The sequence below is a fragment of the Gnatocerus cornutus genome, chromosome 9, assembly GCF_029298725.1.
Source record: "Gnatocerus cornutus isolate USDA-ARS CGAHR chromosome 9, icGnaCorn1.1, whole genome shotgun sequence".
NCBI lineage: Eukaryota > Metazoa > Arthropoda > Insecta > Coleoptera > Tenebrionidae > Gnatocerus > Gnatocerus cornutus.
The window spans coordinates 11,424,449-11,451,837 of record NC_142241.1 but is presented as its reverse complement, the minus strand read 5'-3'; the positions used below and the strand labels follow the sequence as shown (position 1 = coordinate 11,451,837).

The 27,389-nt window shown below is 35.3% G+C and overlaps 5 protein-coding genes across 11 annotated transcripts in view; 3 read left to right on the top strand and 2 right to left on the bottom strand.

Moving 5' to 3' along the window:
- Positions 1–14,075, top strand: part of LOC148168811 (diuretic hormone receptor-like) — a 46,671-nt gene extending 32,596 nt beyond the window's left edge. For 2 of the 6 annotated variants that reach the window (XM_088045181.1, XM_088045182.1), the window contains exons 3-10: positions 2,952–3,126; positions 3,630–3,720; positions 3,770–3,866; positions 3,990–4,070; positions 4,216–4,292; positions 5,207–5,494; positions 10,272–10,438; positions 13,713–14,075. In XM_088045181.1, the coding sequence (XP_087901307.1) occupies positions 2,952–3,126; positions 3,630–3,720; positions 3,770–3,866; positions 3,990–4,070; positions 4,216–4,292; positions 5,207–5,494; positions 10,272–10,438; positions 13,713–13,884 (1,148 nt within the window). In that variant the 3' untranslated portion in view covers positions 13,885–14,075. The other 4 variants (XM_088045183.1, XM_088045186.1, XM_088045185.1 and 1 more) reach the window with 4 other exon arrangements.
- A 968-nt stretch (positions 14,076–15,043) lies between these two features.
- LOC148168810 (alkaline phosphatase 4-like) lies at positions 15,044–16,868 on the bottom strand. The gene is made up of 5 exons (XM_088046252.1): positions 16,790–16,868; positions 16,472–16,749; positions 16,366–16,426; positions 16,026–16,318; positions 15,044–15,979 (listed from the first exon to the last, which is right to left on the bottom strand). Exons 1-5 carry the CDS (start codon positions 16,866–16,868, stop codon positions 15,044–15,046), a joined length of 1,647 nt encoding a protein of 548 aa, XP_087902378.1.
- A 4,731-nt stretch (positions 16,869–21,599) lies between these two features.
- On the top strand, positions 21,600–22,220 carry mRpS18C (mitochondrial ribosomal protein S18C). Its single transcript, XM_088046445.1, has 2 exons — positions 21,600–21,723; positions 21,775–22,220. Exons 1-2 carry the CDS (start codon positions 21,693–21,695, stop codon positions 22,146–22,148), a joined length of 405 nt encoding a protein of 134 aa, XP_087902571.1. The 5' UTR covers positions 21,600–21,692; the 3' UTR covers positions 22,149–22,220.
- LOC148168808 (uncharacterized) lies at positions 22,212–23,828 on the bottom strand. The gene is made up of 2 exons (XM_088046251.1): positions 23,751–23,828; positions 22,212–23,699 (listed from the first exon to the last, which is right to left on the bottom strand). The coding sequence occupies exon 2, from the start codon at positions 23,694–23,696 to the stop codon at positions 22,212–22,214; it is 1,485 nt and encodes a 494-aa protein (XP_087902377.1). The 5' UTR covers positions 23,697–23,699; positions 23,751–23,828.
- Positions 23,721–27,389, top strand: LOC148168807 (uncharacterized). 2 transcript variants are annotated; one of them, XM_088046436.1, is made up of 11 exons: positions 23,723–24,040; positions 24,083–24,346; positions 24,391–24,734; positions 24,782–24,975; positions 25,024–25,297; positions 25,345–25,521; positions 25,568–25,812; positions 26,007–26,187; positions 26,234–26,484; positions 26,530–26,868; positions 26,914–27,389. In XM_088046436.1, the coding sequence occupies exons 1-11, from the start codon at positions 23,966–23,968 to the stop codon at positions 27,327–27,329; spliced, it is 2,760 nt and encodes a 919-aa protein (XP_087902562.1). In that variant the 5' UTR covers positions 23,723–23,965; the 3' UTR covers positions 27,330–27,389. The 2 variants fall into 2 exon arrangements, with proteins under 2 accessions (XP_087902561.1, XP_087902562.1); XM_088046435.1 differs by having other exon boundaries at positions 23,721–24,346.

Genomic DNA, 27,389 nt, shown 5'->3' with positions numbered 1-27,389 from the left:
TTCCTGTTTTACAATCGGTAGGAAATTGTTTCCAACATTTCTGTTTTATTCACAATACCCACATTGTAATATTCCGGAAATAAACCGTAATGAAACCCGCCGTAAAAAATCACGGCTTTATTGTGGAGAATAAAACAGAACATTTGCACAGCAAATTTCCAAGTTCCGGAGAACGGCGGGAATTTTTCAATGACATGTCATCACCGTTCATTTACAAAGTTGAAAGATTTCTCAAACTTTTCTCCCAGATGTGATATATGTCGGCGTCTTATTCAATTTTCTTAAAATATGTGTCCACTTCTATGAAAGGAGACTTTGTGAGTTCTTTTATTGATCGAGTCTTCTTTGCATAAGATGATGAAAGTAGAAAGGATTCACGCTGGATTTGAACGACTTTTGTATTAATTCCGGTGTTTACAAACCGGAGGAAATAAATAGACTTCTATTTCTCTTCTTTATTTTAGCGCTTCACGTAAATGCAGTAATTTTCAAACTCCAAAATGAAATAAAAACGTTAACAGCGTCAATTCAAACCCATGTTACCTGTCAACCCAATCAAACAAAATGCTGTTGAAGAATGGTCCAGCCTGAAATAAAAACCGATTGTCTGGAAACAACATTTCCGATCAGTGCCGGTTGATATTCGGAATGAGAGATATGACTCCACTTAATTGTATTTTTGTTTTCGTATTGCCCGCACGAATGGTACTTTATTATTTTTATTGACTTTTATGGATCACAAAGTAATTAAATTCGATGCAAATTCCCGCCCCGGCCGTACGCTTTTTAGAATTCATCCTGAGGGAGTTGGCACGGATTCTAAAAATCCCCCAAAATTACAGTGCAGGGTTCCCTCGACACCGTCTTTTTTAGCCCTCTCAGCCGCAGGATATTATGTGTCTTAGGGGAATGGAGGGCTTTAAAGAAAAGTGGTAAGGACCATTTCGCGGGCTAACTAAACGGCAATTTGGTCGATGGGAAGTAAAATCGTGATTCGTACACGGGAGGTCATAATGTTTCCGGCTTTCAACGATCAATAATTTGAGATTGTCTCCTCGTCAAAGAAATTGCACTTGAAAGTTTTAATGAAGTTGTGGTCCGTGATAAAAACGACACTTTATTTAGAAATCTCCTTTTTATATTCTTTAAACTCAGCGACACTTCACGCCAAACAAATCTGCTATAACTTTAGTTTCGTCTAATTCCAACGTCTATAAATCAGAGTGTAAACGACAGGGATGCAATTTTGTCTTGCTTGGAAACTTCTGGTGTGGACATCTGCCTGCAAACACAGATAAAATCCCGGTTTAAAGTTGGTGCAGTCAAACCATGCACGATATTGAGGTTATTGTCCTGGAAGGGCTTTTTGGGGATGAAATAAACCGCGTCCAAACAAATAGTTCACGTTTGTAATTAAAATAAACCAACTCGTGTCTTGCATGGTCAACTTTATCAAGATTTATTACAAAATGGAAAAACAAATTCAATTCATGACTGTAAATATTCAATGCAAACGTGAAGTGAACCTTTTGTTTATAAAACCCGGCTGATGGAATTGTTATCTCTAATTTAGTTTTAATACAATTTGTGAAAACATTAAGGTAAAACAGAATTTGAGGCAATAATAATCATATTCGTTAGTGGGAAATGTAACAAATGGCTAGTTCCCGTATAAATTGAAAAACCAATCATTTTTGTTCCATTTCTGGGGGAAGAAGCTCAAAGCTCCATTCAGCAAATTATTATCAACTAGATTAAACTAGGTTTTTGTTTGTTTTTTATTAAGGAATAATATTTAAAAAAATAATCGCCTAGTCATGTTTTACTACCATTATCTTATTTTTCTTTTTTACAATGAGCAGATTCGTAATACGGTTGAAGCTCATCATAAAGTTATTTCATCAAAATATTTAACTGTGTTGCTTGATGTATTTAGACGCTTTCTCTAACGTTTATTTTATAACAATTTACTTCAGTTTATTAGTTTGATATTCACATGCAAAGCTTTAATGCAAAATATTAAATTAGCTTTTCATTGTACAAGACATTTGTATAATTGTGAAACTTTGCTTAATAAAACTTACAGAATCTACAACAACGAACTGTATAATAATACCTCAGTAACTTCCAGAAGTGCTTGAATTGTTAATACGACGAAAACCAACAAAGTACGTAATTTGATTCAATTTCCCGGCGAAAGTATATTTCATATCTTCAAGTCTAGACATGCAAAAAGAAAGCACCTTTTTTTGTTAAAATTTAAATTGTAATAAAATGGTATTGACCATCCTAAAACATTGTAGATTGATTAATAAAGAGCGGATTTTATTGTTTTAATTTGTAAACCGACGGCTTTATTTAGAGATGTTTAATTAGTCGAACTTACGACTTTGTATTGAAAAAGTAATTAAAAATGAAACGATAGTATTTGTAGAATCGGAGAATTTAAAGGAATCAACAAAACATCGCAATTTAATGTGAAGGGTCTAAATAGTTTAAAGTATCTTATGATCTTGAAACTGAAGTAAAGAAGAAAAATGTAGCATAAATGAACATATCACTGCACTTTAGTTATAAAATATGCAGAGAAGAGCCATCGTCCCAATTTCTCCAGAAAGTATTACAGTGATGTAATCTTTCCCTTATTTGCATCACATGAAAATTTATCTATTTCCATAAGTAAAATGAAAAGTGCATCCCGACATGTTTCCAATTACGTTCCATCAGGTTTATCTGAGCCTAAATGAAATGTTAGCAAAACGTTCAGTTTCTGTTTATTAAACTCTACAAATATGTCATTCTGGCGTCATGCTGATCAATAAAACAACACACACAGTAATTGATAAATTATGATTTAATCTGTCGTGTTTACTCACCATATCGATGTTTGATTTAAGAGAGCCTTTAATGTATTAACTGTAAAAATATTGCTGTTTTTCATTTTGTTGCAGAAAATGCCACAAGGATGTGTCTTGCCAACGGAACGTGGACTAAAGCAGACTACTCGAACTGCAAGGAGATTATTTCTATTCCGGACGTGGAAACACAAGCCACGATCTATTTTGTAGGATATGTTTTAAGTTTAATTACGCTGTCGATAGCGCTGGGGATTTTCACATATTTCAAGTAAGTGCGGGCAATTTTCTTCGACAACTTGTTTGGTAAGCAGTGCTTTACTTTTCTTTCGCATCATAATTTATCGGATAAGACTTCAGCGCTAGCATTTTTAAAAATAAACAGGTTTTATTATGCCCTGTCCCGGCGCATCCACCATTTTTAATCTCGCTAAAATTTATGCTCTCAGCTTGTAAACATTTTTACGTTTGTTATGTTTAAGTTTAATTGAGATTGAAGGGAGAGTTTTTGCGACGCAGATTACGAAACAGAGAAACGCCAAATTGGCGCCCGGTTCTTATTCCAACTTTTAGAAATGAGTATCTATTTTCTGTAATATATAGCGGTGGAGGAGAAGCGGTACCATAACATCCACTCGAAGATACAATTATCTTGGCACACAACCAAATTCGGCCCTCAAAATTACGCTGAACAATAACAAATCTCTAATTAAAGTCCGCAATAAATTAGTTGGGCTTAATGAAACCCTTCATAATTTATGTGAATAATTTCAGGGAGCTACGATGTCTCAGAAACAGAATCCACATGAATCTCATGTGGTCCTACATGTTCATGTACTGCATGTGGATTCTAACACTGACCGTGGTAAGTTGCTATTCTTATCCCGACTCACGAGTTGAATAATAATTTCCAGCTCGGCTCCAAAGACGGGTCTCCCATCGCTTGTATCTTTATCATAACGCTGCTACATTATTTCCACATTTCAACATTTTTTTGGATGTTTGTGGAGGGTGAGTTGACACATGTGGTGCGATTTTCAAAATGGAGTAGTCTGTACTAATTCACATTTAGCACATCTGCTCGTGGAAACAAACACCACTTTTCATCCCCAATTGTAATAATTTCATTTTTAGGACTGTATCTCTACATTTTGGTGGTTGAAACCCTGACCAGGGAGAACTTCAAACTGAGAGTTTACGTGGGCATCGGCTGGGGTAAGTTTTTTGTAACATTTGCACGGTTTGTTAATTAAAATTTTAAATTGCAACGGTGTTTTTATTTCCGGCATTATTGAATTTCAAGTGGAACAAAGTGAGCTTTTTCTCTTCGTGGAATTTATTTTGGTTTATGTTGTTATAGGACTTCCAATGGTGTTCATTCTCATCTGGGTTGCAGTGAAAATCTTTTTTATTCTTGATGAAGGCGATCCTGCGTCGGTGAGTATTTTATTTTAAATTAAAAATGAGTCCGACGTTGCAACGCTTCTAAGTAAATTTAATTTAACTCAAAGTTAAGTGGTGCAAACGGGCGATAATCAGCAGTTCTGGGTTATACTATTTTATTATTACTTTTGTCAGTTTAATAAAATTCTCTACAAAATCCGTCGCACTAAAGAATACTTTTCAATAGTTTTATTTCAATTTTTCTCTGAAAAGCTTTTCGTTTTCTTCGAAATATAAAATTTTATTAGCCTCCGCCATATTTCAGTGTAGAATGTATTCGTATTATATGTCTCTCCCGTGAATTTTATGACCTCTTCATCGTTGACTACAGTTTTCCACTGTTTAATTCCCCCGGAACTAATTTCCGTTAACAAAAGCGACGCCTCCACTCGATTTTATTCGCTCTGTCAGCGTCTATCAATCGTCAAAGCTATTAGCTGTATTAGTTAACCACGGCTAAGAATCGATTGGATCACCGTCAAAAATCACAATTTATTTCAGTGGAATTATTACGCACGATTCAGATGACACTGGCGGAAACAAATAGGATGTAGAAATGCGACAAGAGAAGTTATCGGGAAATGTATTATTCAACAAATCGCGTTCTTGTGAAGAACTTTGCGTGGAAGTTACTGTGACGTTTTCGTATACAACGGTGAAATACATTCAAAGTTCGAAAACTTCGTGACAGACACATATTTGGGGAGAAGTTTGCCAAATTCTTGATGAAAATTGAAATCTCAGGTTAATAACAAGAGCCAAAAGAATGCACTTATGAAGGTCGTAGCTTATATCAAAAATCCCGGAAAATCTGGAAGAAATTAGATAATGTTTCAAGCTCATTTCATTAAAGATTTTACGATCTGAAACTCCATAAACTTAGTTTTAACCTGTTCCTTCCGTTGCAGTGCACCTGGTTTAACAGCCATGCAGTGGATTGGATATTCCAAGGCCCGACTGTGGCAGTCCTGCTACTAAATCTGGCGTTTCTGTTGGCCATAATGTGGGTGCTAATTACTAAACTCCGTTCTGCTAACACTGTGGAAACGCAACAATACCACAAAGCAGCCAAAGCTCTGCTTGTACTTATGCCCCTTCTTGGAATCACATATGTCATCACAATCTACGCCCCCACACCCGATAAAAAATCCGAAATTATCTTTGAATGCATCAGAGCAGTTCTTCTATCAACGCAGGTAAGTGAAACTACATTAAGAACGAGTCATAATTAAAGATAATAAAATTAAAAGCCTCCACTCGCTTATTTCAGGCTTCCTCTAATTATAGTTTGTTATCGGAAGTGGCAAAATTGCATTACATCTTCCTAGTTGCTCACGAAGGTCGTAATTAATTTTGTAGTAATAATTACGTCGCACCACGAAAAAATTCAATTTTCACCCCATTGAACCCATTCATTAACGTGTTAAACAAAGCAAACGAATAAAACCTCTCTTGATTTTTGTTTACTTTTAATTAATTAATTGAGTTGATGTAATGGTTCTTTCCATTTGCACCATTCTATTTGAAACGGGGTGATGTACATGGTAATTAAATGTTTATTTTATGATCAAAGTAATAAAGCGCCTGTAAAGTCATCCAGCTCGAGACTTAGTTTTTACTTTCATCAACAACAATCCAATTAGCTTCATTTGATTCTCTTCTAAAAATGCAGTTAAGGTGTAGTTTCACTTAAAATGTAAACCAGCTTGACGGTAATTTCAGCAGCGTTTTCATCACAGTTTGCACATTTACGAAATTACGCTTCAGCAGTTAATAATTAAAAGTTTTACTTGGTTTAGTTAGGATAAACGGTATCTTTTAACAGATCAAAAAAAGGTTCAAATTTGATGCATTGCATACTCTTAAATGCATTAAAATTGCTTTCCGCGGATTACTCTTCTAAGTGCTATTTTAGAAACTCAATTTTTTGTCTATATTATTACGCCGCTGAAGACGACGCTTTTGATGTCGGTTAATAATGTTTACGGAATGCGAAACTGAAAGTGAAATGGAAAAATTAATTTTGTCCTAAAACCTAAAGACTTAAAATAGATGCTCGTTTTCCTGAAAAAAAGCAGCGGGGAATTAAAACTCTATTTTTTGTGCAGTAACAGAAACCTTTTGCGATTGCATCAAAGAATTAAACCATCTAAACGAATCTCGCCTTACGTTTGTTACTTGTCTTATCTTCAGTGATTTTATTGTTGCCATTCTTGTACTGTTTAGTGTTTCGAGGCAATCAAATTACATTATTTATCAATCCGAATGTTGAGAAAAAGCAGAAATCAGTCGAACGGTCGGTTTCCAATGGCTGTCTTAAAGGCGAACTATTCTTCCTAGTAATCGTGTTTATCCCTCATTCGTTTCGTTCGTTCTAAGATTAAGCACTCATGGAACAAAATGCTTCATATCCTGTTTCCCGTCTAAACAAACCCACAACATTGATTAACCTTGACGATTTTCATAGGAATTCGGTCAAATCAATAGCCATTATCCCAGGATCATCTCCAGTGTAATAATTATGTCTTTGTCCTCGTAAAAAGGATCACGTTGCAGCGTGTATAGTTCCGTTTCTATAAAGCCAACAGAGCGAGCTCTATGAATTTTTGAAAAGGAAGCTCTCTGATGGATTTCTTCAAAGGCGCAGTTTAAATGAAATTTTTATTTATTCATTTAAGCAACTGATATCTTCCTTTGAGCACTCCGTTATAATGTAAGAATCTCTAAAGTACGGCGTTAAATTTTAATTTGCTGTGCGAAGAAGGGCAAAGTACGCGGTGACGTTCAAATTAAAACCGGCTAATTACTCACATGTACCGGAAAATTTTATTACTGAAACGTTATTTTTCATTCCTACGGAACTACGGAAGAAAAGAGTTGTAATAATGTAGAGAAAAATAAAAGACTGATTGTACGTTGTATTTACTACGGAAAGAAAACAGAAAATGTATTACGCACAACTAACTCCAGCTGCAACAATATTTCTCTTTTCAGGCAAAAATTCCGACGGTTTATTTTAATTTAACTAGAAACGCGTCCGTCCGGAGGAAGTATAAAAGGAACAATACGTAAAAATAAAACTGTATAAATGATTTGCTTACTGAATTTTTAACTAGAATAACTCAAAAGCAAGATGCTGACTTTTAAATCTCTTTCCGGAGCGGGGATAATTTCGGTAGAAAACCTGATAGTCAGGATGCGCATTCTAAATGTCTCTGATGCATTAGTCCATTAGGCCACTGAGGTGTTTCTTTTATTATGCACGACGTGTTAAATTATACAGTTACTGCAGTCAGAATCGATGCAGAAGTGCCGCGCGCTTGAGAGCACAATTACGTTAAATTAAAAATACAGCTTCCGAAAATTAAATTATTACGCTTGCAGGCACAACTACCCTTCCATCATAGCCACAGAATTAGAAGAATGAGCCAACAAAGCTCAACGTCAGTTGATTTAATATGAGGCCTTCGTGAACTGTTTCCGATTATTTTGTGAGCTGCAGGGAGCTTGTTCACTTAAAATGATTAATAACAGGGATGGAAACTTTCAATCATTGAGTTGATCTTTCGGTTGAATATTCTTGTGAAAAAGCTGTTTATTTTAGATAGGACAACAGCCATAAAAAATCGCGTCTATAGCTGCTGGAATGATTTATTCCCGACTGTTATAGCACGTCATGACAAAAATACGAGAAAAGCTCCAGCTTCAAACTATTTTCTTTTATTTTTGCCAAAGCTGGAGTTTACGACGTGTAAATCTGAAGTGACCTGAAGTGCGGTTTTTTTACAAAATTGCAAATTGGCTTTAGTTAGGAGTTTTATAAAACCAGCTAATTTCATCAGACTTGGAAATTTAGAATGATGCTATTGTCTTTCTAAATAAAACGTGTTTGCTTTTAATTATCTGGATCTGTCGGGGCATGCTAAAGAGTATTTTAACTCAGAGTTTGAGTAAAAATTCTAAACCGTTTTCGAGAAGATGTTCATGTAAAGCGCTTCAATGTATAATTAAATGAAGATAAATGTTTCTCGAAAAAACGTTTTATTAAAATATAAAATACAAGTTACACATCCCAAAATTATACCAAAAATTTGGAGAATTTTATTTCTTTCATTTAAGGACATTTTATTATAACAGGTAAGATGGTAAAATGGCATTTAAGTAGCAGCTGTCAGCTGTCAGCAACTGACGCTTGTGATTGGATCATTTCATAGTTTTGACAAGCAGATGACAGGAGTACCAACTTACAAAACAGTGCTTTAAGCAAACAATTCAAAACAATGCTTTAATGGTAAATAAAGCATCGAAATGGCAAATAAATATTACTAAATAATGTGCGTCGTATGCGTAACATCCATTTCGCACGAGTATGAAACAAATTTTTTTTTACAATTGCAGCAAAATGCAAAATTTAACGAAAAATACTTCAAGTGACATTTCTGACAATTTATATATTGACTGCATTTCCGTACTATTTTTGAGTGCAAATTCAATCACGAAAATTATTTGTATACTTTTTAAAACTTACTTACTTGTAACATACTTTTACGGACTCTTAGGTCACTTTACGCACTGGAGACAATCAAAAAACCAACTTTATACATACATAAATTCCAGACTCTCTGTTTTCGCAGGAGGAGCAAAAGAAAATTAGGAAAATGGCAACATTGCAGAACTGTACCCCCCTATAATTTAAGTTTCCAGTATTCAAAGCCATAGTAACGTTGCTGTTGTCTGTTGTATTGTTGGCGTTAGTCAGATCGGCTCATAAACGAGTAATGTAACTATGGTTTCACGTGAACGATGCCACACTTTTCCGGCATTTTTTACAAGATTTTTCTGATTTTTTTGTGCACCATGCCTTTGCGCAAAATGTTCGTTAAGTAACAAATTCATTTGAACGTAAAATTATTGCACAGAAATCGTTAATTTTTGCATCAAACTTTGTCTCTTCAACGCATCAAATCTCGAAAAATTGAAGACATGGATTTTTTTAAACATTTTTCCGGTGATTTATGGCATTGTCCGATGTTACAGTTTCACGGTGGTGCGCGATTTTCCGCACATCCTGTATAGCGATTGTTGAGAAATGTTTTTGAATTGGATTATGGTTTTCCACGAGGTAAATGAAAAATTCAGACTTGGGGCAATCCACAAAAGACCCTAGTTATTAAAAGTTTGGCCAACTGAATTACGAAAAATTAATTATCTGGGAACAAATATAATTTCAGTTGCGCCGACCATTAAGACGTTTATTGAAGTTTTACTACTTAAAAACTAATAGAACTTTTATCATCCCAGAAGAAGTACGAAACAACTCTCAGAAAAGTAATTTTTTTCGACGTAATATCGCTGGAAACGTTTTCCCAAATGAGAGGTGTTTAAGAAAGCTTTGTATTAATCAGATTATAATTTGATGTCATTTGTAAGCAGTTTCTTAACGACTTTAGTAATGCTTGAGATTCCGTACAAAGCACTCATACAAATTACATCCAGTGTCTAATCCGGTTTTCAAAGCTCAAAGTTCACTTGCATAATGTATTAAAGCTGGGTTTTGCATGTTTAATTTGGTGTGTACATAGCACAATGTCTTGACTAAAAAACAGACTAATTTGCCGCAGTAGCAATGAAACAAACCTGCAGTTGGATTTTTCACCCCCATCCGCAATTAGGCCGTATTCTACCGGTCGCCGTTTAACAACCCTTATTGCAACATGCCTAACATTGACACGCCACCACGTCATTAATATTACAATAGCCACCCTTCTCGACCCTCCTAAAACCACTCAATCTGTTTGATTTAGCTATTGAATGAGTACCACCTCATAGACCATTTTACGGTTACGCAGAGCCCGACAATCCACCAACATTCCCATTCCTGAAATCCTAATGCAAGAGACGTGCTCAATCAGACTATTCGTTGGAATTACCGACATTCCGTTTGAAATAATAATCACCGTGTTATAATTTCAGGGCTTTACTGTGGCTCTATTTTACTGCTTCTTGAACACGGAAGTACAGAATACTGTACGACATCATTTCGAAACGTGGAAAACCAGAAGATCTTTAGGACCGAGTCGACTCAGGTCGGGGAGTCGAAGCAAAGATTGGTCGCCCAGATCCAGAACTGAAAGTATACGGTAAGTTGTTTAAGATTGAATGGATTTTGGCTAAATTTGGAATAAATTGGAATTTTAATGGCATTTTCGTGTGGCTTCAAGAGAATTTGCAAGTCGAAGAACTCACCTGTTGGTGGAGTCAGTTATTAGGAGTTTTTAAAGTTGGAGAGACACTCAGGATTGGAATAATTGAGGCGAGTTTGAGAGTACAAAATACCACTGAATTTTTTATTATTTATTTATTTATTTATTATCGGCCACGGTATGTGCTAAAAATAATCTCAACAAGTGTCATTTCGTTTTCCATTTGATCTCCAGCAAAGCTTTTAATTTGTGGCTTAACCTCTTCATGTTTCGGCTTTGATTCATAAGCAGCAATTCACTTGAGTGAAGAACTATCCAGAAATGCCGCAAGACGCATTTATTCCAAATCTAGGCCACGTTTTTCCCCGAATTAACCGTACTGACTGACACAAGTGATCTTGAGTCTTGAAATCTGAGTCAGCAAGTCTAACAATAACTCACTTTTGACAAGTTAAAGATTTTTTGTCGTCATTATCGGCGATGTTGACTATGAATTTCGATATTGATGATGGATCACGTAAGCATGTCGGCTTTTTGTCGTATTTATGGCTTCTTATACGTTCTTATTTATTTGTCACGAAATAATCCATAATGCATGTTGCATGTTGGTTGTCAGAAATACGGAATGGACGTTGGTAATGCCGGATGATATCGATGGAGGAAAATATGATGAACACCCTCTTACCAACGGAAGCGTTCGCTAAGATCGTGTTGCCAGTCCATCCTCAGGCGCTTTGCACGGAAAATACAATTTAATACTGGGAATCTGCTTCTTTCCGATGTAATAACATTGTACAATACAATTTCTGTTAGCCTCTGGTCTAACATGTGCTTCGGATGGAACCGAAGAATTTGTTCAACTGTTTCATTCAAACGTACACTTGGAAGTCTCATTTTTAATCTTGCAACTAACCGGTTTTACTCCAATCTAACTTTTATATGAGCTTTTTAGTGCACTGCGACATTGTCGATTTTATGTCATGGACAAAACTCTCAATAAATCACGAGGTTTTATTTTATTTTTTTAAACCACAAAGGAACCTTTCGTTGTCTCAAAGGAATCATAAAAAACAAATGTAAAATTCGCTCAACTGAGAATACACAAATAGATTCATGACAAAATATGAAACAGTTCGAACAAGCCTGAACTAATTACCTCAAAGTTAATATCCCCTAGGCTGGTTAAGTGTATTTTACGTTCTGATGCATATTTGGAGGTTCTCAGCGGTTAGTTACAGCCACTCCTTTGCCAATGGGAATTTCTACTGCTTTAAATTTAAAATAGATCGAATTTTCACTCCTTTTCAGACGATTTTTCAATAGACAATTAAGTTTATCTATTTACGTCTGATTTTTTGTGTAGGCAGCACATTTTACGTTCCACAAACAACTTCATTTGATTTTTTTTTATAAATAATAACTGTTGATATTGGAAAAATATGAGGGAAATTTAAACAAAAATCACGGGGAATTTAAACAATTTACGAAAAATCTAGTTCAAAGTCGAACTAAAATTATAGGAGATTATTCCTACGCGAGTCAAAGACAGATTGCAAGACAATTCGAGATTAATCTGCGCTTGGTCTTCAACATCTTAAAGACTAACCGATTTTACCCATACCTTGATAAAAGGATTTACCAGAACACGATTTTATTCGCTGACTAGAGTTTTGTGAATTTGTGGCGCTCATTATTCGGCATTTGGCGTCTTAAGTTTTATCATCATTAGGATCTCCTACTATAATCACTCATTTAAAAAAAATTAGAGTGAAGTTGTACAATGTGTCGCCTATGCAAAAATGGAGAAAAAAATGGACACTGTGCTTTTGCAAATTTTTTGTTGTTATTATAATTTAGTCTTTGTTTGATTATAATTAAAACCGGATAAAACGCGATTGTCGTAATTTAAATGTTTTTGTAATAACCGATAGAGGTATTGTTTCATTAATTTCAATAAAAATTGTAATAATATTTCTCTGAATATGACAATTTATTTTTAGAAAACGAAATACGCTCATGAATGGTTCTCATTTCAGTTGTAAATATTTAAGGCGTGATTATTTTTCTACGTCTTCTAAGATAAAGATTGCTCAAGATTTTAATTAAATTGTAAAACTCCAGAGTTTGACTCGTATTTTAAAATGTTTTGACATGCAAGTTTTTTTAAATTAACTTAACTTATTTGTGTTTATTTACCAATGATTTAATTAAATGAGAAGGATTTATAAACTCAGAAGTTTTTAAAATGGAGACGTAACGCGATAAATTTACCTTATCTTTATGATAATTTTATACAAAACAAACACGATTCAATTGGTAATGACTTCGAATGAGGAATCCAGTTCAACCTGAAAATTGGAAACATCGGAATATAATATGAAGGCAAATTTAGCTTATAAATGAGTTCTGTCTCATTTTTCTTTTGATCTACCTGTTTCAGAGCTCAGGATAAATTTTAGTTATAATTATATCACACAAGAGCAGGCCTTCGTTCGTGGTAAAAAAAGTTACACGTTAGTTGCTTTAGAGTTAATCTAAATAATTCGTTCCCAGTCAGTTTAACAAATGGGAAACATGAAAACTCCATTTTTTAATTACGATATTTTGAAACAAGCCCTTCACTGCTGAATAATTCAAACATTTTTGTTGTACTAACTAAAATGAGTTAAATTCCATTGAATTAAGCATCCACGCTCTTAAGTAATCAAACCTTTAAAGTAAACACATTTAGAGCAGAACTGCAATGAAAATCCCACTTTTAACAAACAGATCCTTTGGCAAACGAACTAAAATTCCAACCGCTGCGAATTTCCCGTGCCCGTTTAACACATTAATGTACCTGTATTAATTTTCTTATGTTTTGCATTTTAGCAAATAAAATCTTTTTTTATTTGATTGGTTTTATTTGTGCATGAGCCACCGCCACAACTCGCTCCATTTCCGTTTGTTTTCAAGCCAAAACCGCATTAAGAAAGGACGGCTATCAAACTTACTTCGCTCTTCACCTTCTAACGTCGGAAATAACCCGAAGAAGAAACCGATTTGACAATAATTCTCGTTTTTATAGGTAAAGTTGTAGCTGCATGTGTGTTTAAGCATGTCCAGCCGCAATCGAGACCGTTTTCTTTAATGCCCAGCACTGTCCCAGTTAGTTCCCAGTTCTTTGGGTCTGCATGGTGTATTGATTTGACCTGCATAATGTTCGATACAGACTGTACAGTCAGCCGACGTACCATAAAAGAGAATCCTGCACTTCTGAAGTGACCACTACCACTTTGGTCACAGTCAACGGCGGCACCACGAGACCTTCCTCTAATGGGGGTCCGCAGACTCGCAGTCCGTTCCTGCATCCGCCACGGCCTAGCTATGGAGGAAATGTCTAAGTCCATTTTAACTTGTAAATAATTACGAATTTCGGGTTCTTGTCAATGTCTAAATGTATTTTTTTAAATACGAACGAATCTCTGTGGTCAAATCTCTTTCAGATATATAGTTATAAACGTTTATCTGGGTCCCGATGGTATTTTTGTGAACAGGGTAACTGTAAGAGGTCAATAAATACATTTCCATCTGATCTGCAGCGTTTTATTTTGGAGGAAATTTAATGCGACTGCCTACACATGCATATTAATCAAATTTACATTTTACTCATTTATATGCACATTCTGGAACAATTTATTGTAATTTCCCGCCTAGCGAGCGCAAAATTAAATAAAAATTTTCACACAATCTGTATCAAATATCAGACAGATATCCCAATACTATTAATTACAGAGACGAGCCGTGTTCTCAAAGTTACAACTTCCACGCTTTAATTATCTCAAAAAGCATTATTGGATACAACATGAAGGCCTAATATCAAACTAAGTCGACAGAGCTTTTCAGATTATTATCATAAATTAATTATTCATGCAATTTTTTCTACAATATGCAGGAGTCTGGAAACTAATGACCCGATCTTGCCTGTAATATTCAAGGCTGGCTTCAAGCAAGATAAGTTTGGATCCAACAGTTACTAAAACAACCCTTTATCTGCGCAGATTTCTCCAGAGAGAAAATTAAGCAGAAATTGCTTGATAAAAATCCGGAGTTTTTCTAAAATATCATAATTAGAGTTTTTTTACAAGATTGATTCTTCGGCGAGTCAAACTTTGGGACAGCCGGATTAATCCGGAAACGGAGATTAAATAAGATTAAATGGTTTTTGGACTTGTTATAAGTGATAATTCTTGTTCGTAGATTGTCTCCTTAAATGTATAAATAGAGTTCTCCAGGAAAAGTTCGGAGGAGGCGCGAAACTTCTAATGGTCCAAGTTCTAAGAGAACATCCTTTGGTCATTCATTCTTAATTCGTACTTAAATAGGAGGATTTAGATCCTGCTGCTAATAGAGTATTATTTCTTTTAAATAGACTTTTAACTCATTCATTCGCAAATTTCGATAGTTTTTCTTTTTTGAAATGAAGATAGAATTTAGCTCATTTTTTTATTTTTCAGCTGTTAACAAAATTAAAATAGATACTATTCATTAACTTCTTTGTTCTCAAATGAAGAAATACTGGATTAACAATAATGGTAAAATTATTCCTGTCCCGGCTGCAATCTGCGCAGCTGCAGACTTGCCGTCTTTGCAATGTTTGTTTGCTTCCGCCCTTGGTCCAGCACACATCGCATAACTAATAACATGAGCAATATAATTCTGTTCGATAACTCCCCGTATTAAGTGTGCTCCAGGTCCTGTGGCAAAAATCCCAACATCTTCGCCTCCGTGCGTTTCATCACTTTTCTGCCAAGTCGCCATATGACGATACTTCGGATCATTTAATCGATTGGAATCATTTCTAGCATCAATCCAAGGTCCCAGAATAGAAGTGACATTCGGAGAATAGTGGTAATTAAACCCAGGACCGTTCCCGTAGGTCACAGTTGGTCCTGGTTTATCGTCTTTAGTCTCACTTCCAAAACCCAAAATGTCATTTCCTCGTGCGCTATACCCGTTGATGGTCATGGCGTGGGAGTGATCAGCAGTGACGATAATTAAGGTGTCTGGACCTGTTTGTTCGACCACTAAAGCGACGGTTTTGTCGAATTCTTCCGCTTCGGTTAGAGCCAGTCTTGGTCGGTTAGCGTGGTGTCCGTGGTCAATACGACCTCCTTCAACCATGAGCACGAAGCCGTTTGGGTTCTTCTTCAGAACGTTAAGACCCATTAGTGTCATTTCGGATAAACTTGGACTTCCTTGCGGAGATCTGTCACGGATTAAGTCATACTCTAAATTGTCAGGCCCGAAGAGACCCAGAAGATAGTCCACATCGCCAACGCTTGCAAATTGCTGGTTGTTCGTAACGAACGCCGCTTTTTGGTTCTGATGGTCATCCACCCATTTTTGAGTGAGATTCAGACCGTCACTTCTAGCACACTCACTGGTAACGTTTCTAGTGATGTAGCCAAACTGTTGGTACCCTCCTCCCAAAATCACCTGAAGGAACCAAAATTTTATCTGGATCGCCTGGATCTCACCATACCTTAAAATTTTTTCCTGGAGTGTCTTCAATGAGTTGCCTCGCAATGTCTTTGACAAAAGTGAAATTTCCGGGAATCTCGCTGTCACATTCCCACCCCCGCCGGTGGATTTTAGCGAACGTTGCAGCCGGAGTAGCATGAGTGATTCTTGTCGTGGTGATGATGCCGGTGTCTTTGTTAGCGCGTTGGGCCCAATCCATAACACTCTCTAATTTACTTTTTTCGTAAATCGCAGGATCTGCGACCAGGTTAGCCCGGACGTCAACTCCAATAGCTCTGTAGCGTGCTTTTGATCCTGCAATAATAAGAAAGTGAAGAAAATCGTGGTAAAAACCACCAAACCTGAGAAAATTGCAGTTGCTGTTCCTGCTGAATCCGGTACTTGTTTATCGACGTTATAAGTCTAAAAAACTCGTTAAGTTGTGGTTTTATCGTCACAGGATTTTACCTTCACGAGACCGACATTTGGGAAAGTGTCGTACGAAAGATTGTAGTCTTCTCCACTTTTTCCATTGCGTTGTCCTTTGTAGATTCTTGTAGCAGTGATGGTTGATATTCCCATTCCATCCCCAATTAGAACGACGACGTTTTTAGCAACGTGTTGGTTTGGTTTCTCGCCTAATTTAATCATTTTGTCTAAATGGATCGTACCCAAGTTGTCCCAGAAATCTTTGTCTTCTTTAAGGAGTTGTTCCTCGGGAGTTGGTGCAATTTCATCGAAAAGATCTACCAATTTTTTAGTCGAAAGGAAATTAAATTAACTTACTTCCATTGCGGTTGGTAATGACAGCGCCCCCACTTAATGAAAAAACGAAAAATAAAACTGCTATAGTTGGAAAAAGCATTTTGATAGGACCCAAGAACAAACTAAAATTTTTACAAATGTGCCGCGATTTTATATTATTAAATATTAAATTTCCATGTGACGAGATTGTGATTAAATTGACGTACTTAGTTTAATACGAAAATTATTGCAAATATTTATATCAGCTTTTTACAAGCAATAACTACAATTTCTGAACTGTTTAAACAGATAAATTTGAGTGTTCACAACAGGATTAAAAGATTCTACAACATTCTGTCTGTTTCATTTCGAATCATAAACAGATTGACTAAATCTCTACGGTAAATATTGGCTAAATCTAACAAATGGGTAATTTTTTAATCTCGATGACAGATTGACGAATCTTCCGTGTTTTTAATTTACGTGTTTTGTTGGGAACTTGCAATTTAGTTAATCGTTTTATTATATTCGGATGATCGTCGATAAAACGTTTATGGACAGTATTTTAAATTTGGAGTAGATGGTGATAATTAAAATCAAGTCAAAATTAAATAAGAAATTTATTATTGGTTTTATGAGCTTGAACTTGTTAAAAAAATAAGAGATTACATCCTAAATTATTCATCCTTAGCAACAGACAGATAAAAATTCATTGTCATTACAATCATCATGACAATTTCTTTCTGTAGAGTTTAAAATTCACTTAATCTTTTTATAAAACTGAGTGACTAATTAAATATAATACAAATGATAATGCAAAACTCTTGCATCCCTTTATAAAATTGTGATAAATATTAATATTTGAATTTGAGCATAATTGTACTTTAAACATGTGTTAACTCAATAAAATAAAAAAGATACGAATTTTAATAAAAAAATCTAGAAAATATTTGGTTTAATATTTTCTAAAATCTATATTTATATTTATTTATCTATATTTAGTACAGTTAATGAACAGTTTAAAAGTAGTAACTTCCTTGATTTTAATTGTCATAACTAAAAAATTAACGAAGATACGAATTTTAATAACAAAAAGTAGAAAGTTTTTGGTTCTACCTAAACCACATTTTTTAAAATCTCAATTTTTTGTTCTAAAATTTTGTACTTTAGCACATTTAATGAACTTTTTAGAAGTAGTAACTTCCCTAAGTTTCATTGTCATAACTCAAAAACTAACAAAAACACGATTTTTAATAATAAAAAGTTGAAAAGGTGTATACAGGATGTCCCAGAACTCGCGCCCCAGAGAGCAAGGAAGGGTGCCGACAGCAATACAGATGGTAAATTTCAAAACATAATTTGACTAAGTTTAATAGTATTCGAGAACTGATAAAAAGTTAACAACCAATCCCGAAAGCTTATTCGAGAAGTGGAGTAAATGGCCATCCCAATTTCCTAGCCAACGAGAGTTTAAAGTTTAACTGACCAATGGATGATAGTATGTGTCCATAGTTACCAATTTTCAAATTCTGTTCAGCTTCGGGATTGGCTACAGTTTTTTTGTCTTATCTCGGTTATTTTTTGAGTTAAAAAATTATGGTTTCAAAATTTTGGTTCAGAATTGTTGTCTCCATAAGCCCTTTCTCTCTGGGGCGCGAGTTCTGGGACAGCCTGTATAATCGTGTCTGAAAAGTTTATGGCTAAAAATTTTGTCTAATTTAAGACCATAAACACGCTGGGTTTTCTGAAAACCTTTTTTATTTAGTTTTGTTTAAATAATTTGTTTAAATAAATGGGGAGTGCAAAACTTTTGACCGTTAGAGATTTTTTTTTAAATATTAAAAATTGTTTGTAAAAAAGATTGAAAAATTATTTCGACTAAATTCTAAATTGAATTAGAAATTTTATTAAAATTACAATTTTTTCCCAAACACCAAATTTTTACAAAAAATGCTGACGCGCGTTTCGATAGCAATGCTATCATCATCAGAGCGATGATTAAAATCATCATCATTAAAATCATCGCTCTGATGATGATAGCATTGCTATCGAAACGCGCGTCAGCATTTTTTGTAAAAATTTGGTGTTTGGGAAAAAATTGTAATTTTAATAATTTGTCAACACCAAGAATTGATCCAATAAATTTTCTTTTAGAAATTTTAGTCTTTTTTTTAAACGTGTTTGTGTTACGGATAGGTAACTTTATCCTGTTTAGACCTTGTTAAAGTGGAATTTATTGGATCACCCGACATTACCATATTATGTAAATTATTGAGATATCGATTAAGCCTCAATAGTTTTTTCCATAACGAACTGCAAAACTAAACAATTATAAAAAAGTGGGCGCTCCATAGTTGATATTCTCCCTAGAGCTAGATCTTGACGTTAAACATCCCCTATCGATCCCAATCATTTAAAGTCGTTCAAAATAAGTTTGTTCTGAATCTGAAGCGTCGCTCAAATTAAACACTGACCGCTTTTCAAATAAATGCAAGCTTAATTACTACCAAATTAATGACCATTGTGAATTAATTGAGGAGTTTGGAGTGAATCCTGCGAGTACAGCCACAGAACTTGGCATTTATGAGGGTTATTCCTGACACAAATTATTATACAAGCAAACACAAAGTGTGTTTACATGTCTGAAGCTTCAGATAGCCATAAGGGTTGATTTACATACGACTAATATTTCAGTTTTAACTATCGGCGTCTTATTCGATAATGAAGAGTTCTATTATTCTCCCAGTCACAAATGCAGCTTTAACTTTCCGATCCCGATGAAACTCGGAATGCATTTAAATAAATAGAACCGAGATTGAGTGACAAATTTGTCGTTAAAGTGTAATTGGATGTTAATCCGTTGGGATCGCGACAGGTCGTGACCAACTTGTTAATTAAGTTATTATAACTGAAGCGCTAACAGTTCAATTACGATGAACGACTGGAAATTTGTCCATTGTGGTCAGTCAGTCACGCTTAAAAAAGTCAAGCGAAAAAGAAGGTTTAAGAAGACAAAGGGCGAAAATGTCACGGGATTACGAGTTTTTTGGAAAGATTGATGCTGACGCATTTATTTGAGGAAATTAGACTCTTTTAGAGCGTGAAATGTAAAATATTGGTGTCTGGATTGTTTCTTAAATAAGTCATTAGGATTATAACGACTCAAACGTTCCGTAGAAAAGTGTTCTGGGCAATGGTGTGGCAAAAAACGGGTGCGAGCTTTACTATAAATCTTCAAAGACACTAATCCTTAATTGTTTTATTTTTACTAGGAGAGCAATAATTTAAAGTCCAAGTTAAACACATCAAATTATAAAGTTGGTAAAAACGACGATCTTTTCCTAGATTCGTTCTCTTTTGAGCAGTAGGTAACACATCCACTATAATGAAGGTAGAATATTTAGTTCGCTGCGGATAATGTATTGATCCCTACCTACAATATTTTGCTGTTATTATTGCTATTATTGTCTATATCTTTAGAGTCTATAAATTAATAAAATGACATAAACTTTCTTTCTTCAAAAGTCAACAACAGCTAAGCATTCTTAAAAAAATCATAATATTTAAAAATAAATTAAGTGCAAATCGAGAATGGGTTAATTAAGGTACAGAAATTTCAGTTTTCGTAGTTATTACATAATTAAAACTGAAATATTCAGGTGTTGAAATCTACCCGAAATCGCAATTTTTACTATTGTAAACGTTATTAATTGCATAAGACATTCTCAATGTGTTAATATGTGACTATTACCTATAATGACGTGTTTTTATGGGACTCAAAGGATAAAAAAACGGTACAAGCTACGAATAGGTATATCAGTTGAGATTCTGCCGTCTCATTGAACGGTGGATTATGTCAATTGTTAATTGGACTAAATTAGTGCCAAGAAGACGTTGTTTCAAATTTTTGCCAAGTGAGTATAGAATCTATGAGAATTGATTTATTATAAGTAAACTGTCATTTTATTATACAAGTTTAATTAAAAATTTATAATCGTAATTTCCATCAGATATCTCGTAGAGATAAAATTCTCGTTTGTTAACATTTTATTTGTCAGCAAAATAACAAAACTTATAATCATCATGATAATTTCTGTGTATTTAGGTTACATTCATTTAATACCTTTGTTGTGTTTGTAAAATGATGTCTAGATGTGCTCACTTTAATCAATTTAATTGTAGTTACAGACAGCAATGAAAACTATGTTATTATAATAATTAGGTAGTAAAAGATAGATTTTGTTTACCATTGTTAGCTATTAACTTACTTACCATATATTCTCATAAATTTATTGACTAATCTCTTTTCCCTTCTAACACCTCAAGATTCCTCATAATATTTTTCAGATATTTTTCAGTTCATTTTCATTTGACACAGTTATCTAATTTTTATTATTCATTTTATTATCGTTGTATGAGAACTAAACACACAAAATTTATTTCATTAATTTATTTCGATTTGTCACTCATAAATTACCTTACAACAATAAACTATCTAACTCTTACAATTATTATTCCTTTAATCAACAAATAAAAAAAAATTTTATTCACACTAGAAATTACATAAAATAAACTTTACTTTTACAGTGTCTTGAGTTACTAAAAAAGCTAGAAAAATTGGAAAAACATTTTAATTAGTCATATAGAAATGTGCTCTAGAAATACTTTACTAAAAATAACTACAAAGTGAAACATATTTTTATCACAAGTTAAATAACGAATTAACGTCATCAAATTATACATAAAAGTGATTTTCGCAATGAAAGAAAGAAGAAAAATTTTGTCCGATTGGACAAAATTGGCTCGGTATCAATTTCCAGAACGTAGTATTACGTTATCGAAGCTTGAGCCACATCCCAATTTTGACACAACGAGCCTTACCTAACCTACAAAACTTCTCATTTCTAACCTCAAATTTGTACCGTCCTCGGTTGCAAAAATAAAAATGTTTCGCCAACTTTTAAGAACTAATTTAGGTTTGTAGGTGCTGCTAGTGTAACGAAAAATCTAATTACTCTTTCTTGTAGTAAATAGAAGCAATAGCATTTACTCTATTACGATTAAACAGCAATCGACTTCCTCGTCCTCCAGTGATGAGCCTGCTTTCGACATGGAAAATCCCTTCGAAAAAGAAAAACAGCAATGTCTCCTTTGCCGGTTGAAGCTAGTTCCAGATTACAAAAACGTAAAATTGTTGTCGCAATTTCAATCACCTTATACTGGAAGGATTTATGGGAAACACATTACTGGGTTGTGTGAGACCCAACAAAAATTAGTGGAAGCTGAAATTATAAAAGCTCAAAGTGCTGGTTTGATGGCAACGTATTTGAAGGAACCTATTTATTTGAAAGATCCCAAATTGTTTGATGCAGATAATCCAATAAGGCCCCATAGGTTTTAATTTTTTTTTATTAACAGTACTAAATATGTATATCAAATAGTTTACAATAGAAATCAACATATTTTACACCAAGTCACCACTATCAGTTACAGCAATCATTTCTTCAGGAATACTGAAATTTTTTAGTAGTGTTGGCATGTCAATGTTTCCATTTTCTTGCAGAAGAGCCAGGAGATCATTCAGTGCTGAAACGCATCCGTTTTTCCACCGAGCCGTCAGTTCCTGTAGTTCCTTCAAATCGTGTTTCTTTTTAATAATTTCAGCTTGTTTCAACTCATCAATTAGTAGATGCTTTTCTTTAATTTGCTTTTCAAGCTCTTGTATTTCAGTTGATGCAAGCTCAGAAATCACTTGAATGTCGTCTTCGTTCATTTGAAGCGGGCTTAAAGTCAGCGAGCATTGTTTTATCGCCACTTTTGATTCTTTCTCTTCATAACTAGATTTTTTAGTGGATAAGGACCGCCGGATTTTTTTACTTTTTTTCTCAGGTTTTGGAACAGGTAAATCAATCGGCGGAGTGGACTTTTCTTCACTTTTTGGGACTGTAGACTCACGTTTTTCTTGTATACTTTTCTGTTTTCTTTGATAGGTTTTTATGCATTTCGTTGCATTGAAATCAAAGTCATTCATGTCATCTTGATTGTCTTCACTGGGCGAATTACTGTTATTTTTTTCACAGCCGCTAATTGGGGATTTTCTTTTCACGTTGTTTTCGTCGGCGTTTTTAATAATTTGCTGGTCCTCTGCAGCGTTCTTCTCTTGGTTTGTGACGTCTTTCAGAGGCGCCAGCGGCGTTGTTCCCTTCAGAGTCGGTGTGTCTTCGGATTCTGTTTTTTCCTCAATTTTTACAGCGGAAGCGACGTCTGTTTTAAGTGTAACAATCTTTGAACTCCTTTCGGTTTTAACTTTAACATTTCCTTTATTTTTTCTCTGGGAAGTTTTCAAGTTTTTAACCGAATCGTTATGAAAATCTTCAATTTCTTCATCACTGGTATCAGACAAATTTGTATCATATTTATAACCAGCAGTTTGTCTCTTCTTTCTTGGAGAGATTCTTCTGGATTTTATCCCTGTTTTTACATCTGGACAGTCTAAACTTTCATTTTCAGGGATAGCAATCTCACGCTTTCTTTTACTCTTATTCTGGGGCTCCAGTGGCGGTTCCTCATCACTGCTGATTAAACGTTTTGGTACTCTGCTTCTTCCCAGTGACTTTACTTTGCTTTGAACTTCATCTTTCTTTACGTCTTTAGTTTTAACTGTCTCTTCAGGAATCTGACTTTGGGGCTTTTCTGGCTTGCCCTGAGCTTGTTCTACATCATTTTGAGCTTCAGGTTTCTCTAAATGTTTTGAATGATCAGGAGTTTTTACACAGGAGACTGAAGTATCTCCCACAGACTCGGAAAAACTGTTGTTGGACGAATTGGGGGTCTTTCGTCTCCGCGATAAGCCCACACGACGACAAGGAGTCAGAAGAGTCTTACTAGTGCTTTTTGTTATAAAGGGGTTTGATTTTAAAACTTCTGTTTCAGCCTGTTTTTTAACCATGTTCTAGAAACATAAATAGAAGTAAAGTGCAGCAATTAATTATATTTTACTCACAAGATTTCGAAACCGCCGAAATCACTCCAGTGAGGTTAGGTTATTTGTTTTGAACTCTAGGAACTTTAGGGACCATAGTTGGTGAGATTGCCTACATAAAAACAAACTTAAATCTAGGGATATTTGAATTATAATGGTGGCAACATTGCGTATTTTAATATGACGTTTCCGTGACCCTTTACTTTTGAATTTTCCGTATTTTTCTTTGGAAAAGAATGGATTTTGATGATATCGACGATGACCTTCTTAACCAAGCAGTGGATAATTTTGATAATGGAAACAAAACTGAAGTAAGCCCCCATTTTTCCGAATCAATCTCATGTTTTATGCAGGTAAAAACGGAGCCCCAAGTGGATAAAAACCCGAAACCGGAGCACCTAAACGTGTTGTCTACTTATTTTGGTCATAAAACCTTCAGGCCAATGCAATGGGAAATTATTTCAGCTATTTTTGATCATAAAGATGTGTGTGCTATAATGAGCACTGGTTATGGTAAATCGCTTTGTTTTCAATTCCCGTCTGTTTTTTTAGGAGGGGTAACAATAGTAATCTCACCGTTGATTTCTTTAATGGAAGATCAAGTTTTGTCACTTGAAGTAAGGAGTTGTAATCATGGGTCAATTTTAATGTAATTTTGTAGGTTGCTAACATTCCAGCTTGTCTTTTAGGGACAGCCCAGAAAAATCAACGACAGGTCATTGATGATATTTTTAAGAAAAAGTACAGTTTAGTTTACTTAACTCCAGAGTTTTGCACTGGAGATTATGGGTCCGAAATTCTGCAAAGAATGTCAGAGGAGTTATCTTTAGTACTTATAGCTGTAGATGAAGCACACTGTATCAGTTCTTGGGGTCACGACTTTAGGCATCAGTACCGGAATTTAGGAGTACTGCGGAAAACTTTTCCTTCAGTTCCTATCATTGCAGTAACTGCAACAGCCACTGACAGAGTTCACCAGGATATCGTGAATTGTTTGAATTTGCGGTACTAATCTCCATTTTACTGCTCAAAAACTAATTTCTCTATTCTAGTAATCCACTTGATATCTGCACTGGTTTTGATAGACCTAACATTTATTTTGAAGTACACAAAAAAGGTCCAGCAATCTTCCAAGATCTGTCTAGATTAATGGTTTATGAAGACTCTGGGTACAAATTCTCTGGCCCGACAATCATTTACTGCATCACCAGGAAAGACACTGAAGAAATTTCCACAATTCTAAACAGTAATTCTTCAGTTTTTCATGTTTTTGTGGTTTATTTCTTATCAACAGGTCATGGTGTTAAATCTCGCCCTTACCACGCCGGTTTGAAGTTATCCGACCGAGAAGAAGCCCACGAAGCTTTCGTAAAAGACAAAATTAGCGTAATTGTCGGTACCATCGCGTTTGGCATGGGCATCGACAAACCCGACGTTAGAAACGTAATCCATTACGGCTCTTCAAAAAGTGTAGAAAATTATTACCAAGAAGTCGGGAGATCTGGACGCGACGGACTCCCTTCTTCATGCGTGACTTTCTTCAGTGGAGGCGATTTCCGTACGCTGAGGTACACAGTTCATTTAATTCAGACCCAGGAATTATCTTCTGTTTTAGGTCGCTGAATTCAACTTCTTCTGGTCTATTTGAGCATAAAGAAGACTGCTTGAGGAAGATGGAAGACTACCTAACAACCTCCAAGTGTCGTCGTCGCTTCATTTTGGAGTATTTCGGAGACAAAGTTGACCACTTGGATAAGCCGCGAAAGTCGTGTTGTGATATTTGCACTAAAAAGTGGGCGACGCCCTTGTATCAACTCGAGATAATTTAATGTTTTCAGATTATTGGACACGCGAACTGACCATGAAAAATACGAAGGAGTTGACGAAAATGGGTGCTACGACTTTACAAGCGACGCCAAAATTTTCCTCAAGGCTGTCGAATCTTATGGGGGTCAGGCTGGCTTGGGAACTTACGTTCTGTTTGTACGAGGATCTAATAGTTCGAGAATTCCTGAGTTTAAAAGAAAATTACCGGTTTTTGGAAGTGGCAAGTGTCGGCCCGACTCCTGGTGGCAAGCGCTCGGTAATTAATTTGTTTTGAATGCGTCCAAAAAAAACTTTATTTATAGTCGCTAATTCAAGAGTTGTGTAATTTTAAATGTTTTGACATCTTTTTCAAGTTTTATATTTAAAGATGTTTCCATTCATTTGTTTTTTGTGCGGCTGTCCCACTTAATCGCTGCCAAGTATTGTTTTTTTTGCAGTTTTATGTTTCAGGTAAACTTCTCGTCCAAGAAAAATATTTATGTGAGAAAGTACAACATACCGCCGCTAAATTCACTTATGTTGCTATTTCCGTATCAGATAAAGCTCGCTCTTTCTTAAGAAGTGACGCGAAACTAATAATTCCACCACCTTCCACCATCCTTAACTTATTAAAGGCTAAACCTTCAATAAGGTGAGACCTTATTAAAGAAGTTCTTTTAACTATGTAGTCATTATAGTGGGACGCAATTTTCAACAAAGCCCGTCGTTACTTTGGCTCCATCCACAAGTAAAGTCGTTACTCAAGTGAACGTAGAAAGCGAAGACGAGCTCATGGAACGAATGACTTTGTACCGGAAATTATTGGATAAAAGAGCCGAATTGGCATCACAGCTGGACTGTATGCCTTACATGGTTGCATCAAACTCAGCTCTTATGACAATATCGAAGAATAAACCAACAACACTCGAAGAAATGCGGCGTTTGAAATGTATCAACTTCGTCTTGGTTTCCACGAGTTAACTTTTTTTTTCAGTGGACGGCTTCGCCGAAGCTAAAATAAATAAATTCGGTATTTCATTCCTAAATGTAATCGGCGGGAATATCAGCGGTAGAAAGCTCCCAATTAGTGTCATCCTCAACTCTCATCCTTTACCTGACGTTACCTTCAAAATGTCGGCACAATTGTCTTGTACGATGTTCCAGTCCGGGCTGAGCGCAGAGAAAATTGCAGAACAACGTCAAGTTACCAAAGGATCAATCATCAGCCACCTAGTCAATGGTATGAAGGCCGGTCTACCTCTCAAATTAAAAGACCTCGGAATAAATGACGAAGTCCTCAACGGAATCATTAAAGTTATCAGGAAAAATTTCGGTAATCCGACCAACAAAAATTCGTTATCTTAAGGGATAGTTTCAGACATAGCCACCGCCAAACTCACTCCAATCAAGGAAAAGTGCCCCCCTGAAATAACATACGACGAGATTAAGACAGTTTTAGCATATTTACAGGTGCGGATGCACCTTAGGAATCTCGATGTGTCGTACGAGGAGTTCGAAGATTTCAGTTTTGGGGAAGTTTACGTAGAAGATACTTCTTTTGAAGAAGTCCCTGCGAAAAAAATGAAAAGAGGCACGGCGTCTAGCATTGAAGACGAATTCGATGCAATTTTCGGCGAACCTATGTCGCCGGATGTAGCGTCCAAGAGCGAGGAAGTGGCGCCACAGCCCCAAGGCAATGAAACTGCATCAGTGCCAGTTAGTGAGAGTACAAAGTCCCAAACAGGGAAATCTAAACCAAAGCTGCCACCGTGGCTTATTCTGACAAAAAACTAATAAAAAGTTTCGTTACTTGTTTAGATTAAATCATTGCTCAATACATTTTTTACGTTCTAA

Excerpts from the sequence above, each read along its gene's own strand:
- LOC148168810 (XM_088046252.1), bottom strand. The coding sequence starts at position 16,868 with ATGCTTTTTCCAACTATAGCAGTTTTATTTTTCGTTTTTTCATTAAGT. Across the intron at positions 16,750-16,789 it reads CATTACCAACCGCAATGGAA|ATCTTTTCGATGAAATTGCA; the intron begins GTAAGTTAATTT and ends AAAAATTGGTAG. Across the intron at positions 15,980-16,025 it reads CTCCAGGAAAAAATTTTAAG|GTGATTTTGGGAGGAGGGTA; the intron begins GTATGGTGAGAT and ends TGGTTCCTTCAG.
- mRpS18C (XM_088046445.1), top strand. The coding sequence starts at position 21,693 with ATGTTTCGCCAACTTTTAAGAACTAATTTAG. Across the intron at positions 21,724-21,774 it reads ACTTTTAAGAACTAATTTAG|TAAATAGAAGCAATAGCATT; the intron begins GTTTGTAGGTGC and ends TCTTTCTTGTAG.
- LOC148168807 (XM_088046435.1), top strand. The coding sequence starts at position 23,966 with ATGGATTTTGATGATATCGACGATGACCTTCTTAACCAAGCAGTGGAT. Across the intron at positions 24,735-24,781 it reads GTGAATTGTTTGAATTTGCG|TAATCCACTTGATATCTGCA; the intron begins GTACTAATCTCC and ends TCTCTATTCTAG. Across the intron at positions 25,813-26,006 it reads CTCCTGGTGGCAAGCGCTCG|GTAAACTTCTCGTCCAAGAA; the intron begins GTAATTAATTTG and ends TTTATGTTTCAG.
- LOC148168808 (XM_088046251.1), bottom strand. The coding sequence starts at position 23,696 with ATGGTTAAAAAACAGGCTGAAACAGAAGTTTTAAAATCAAACCCCTTT.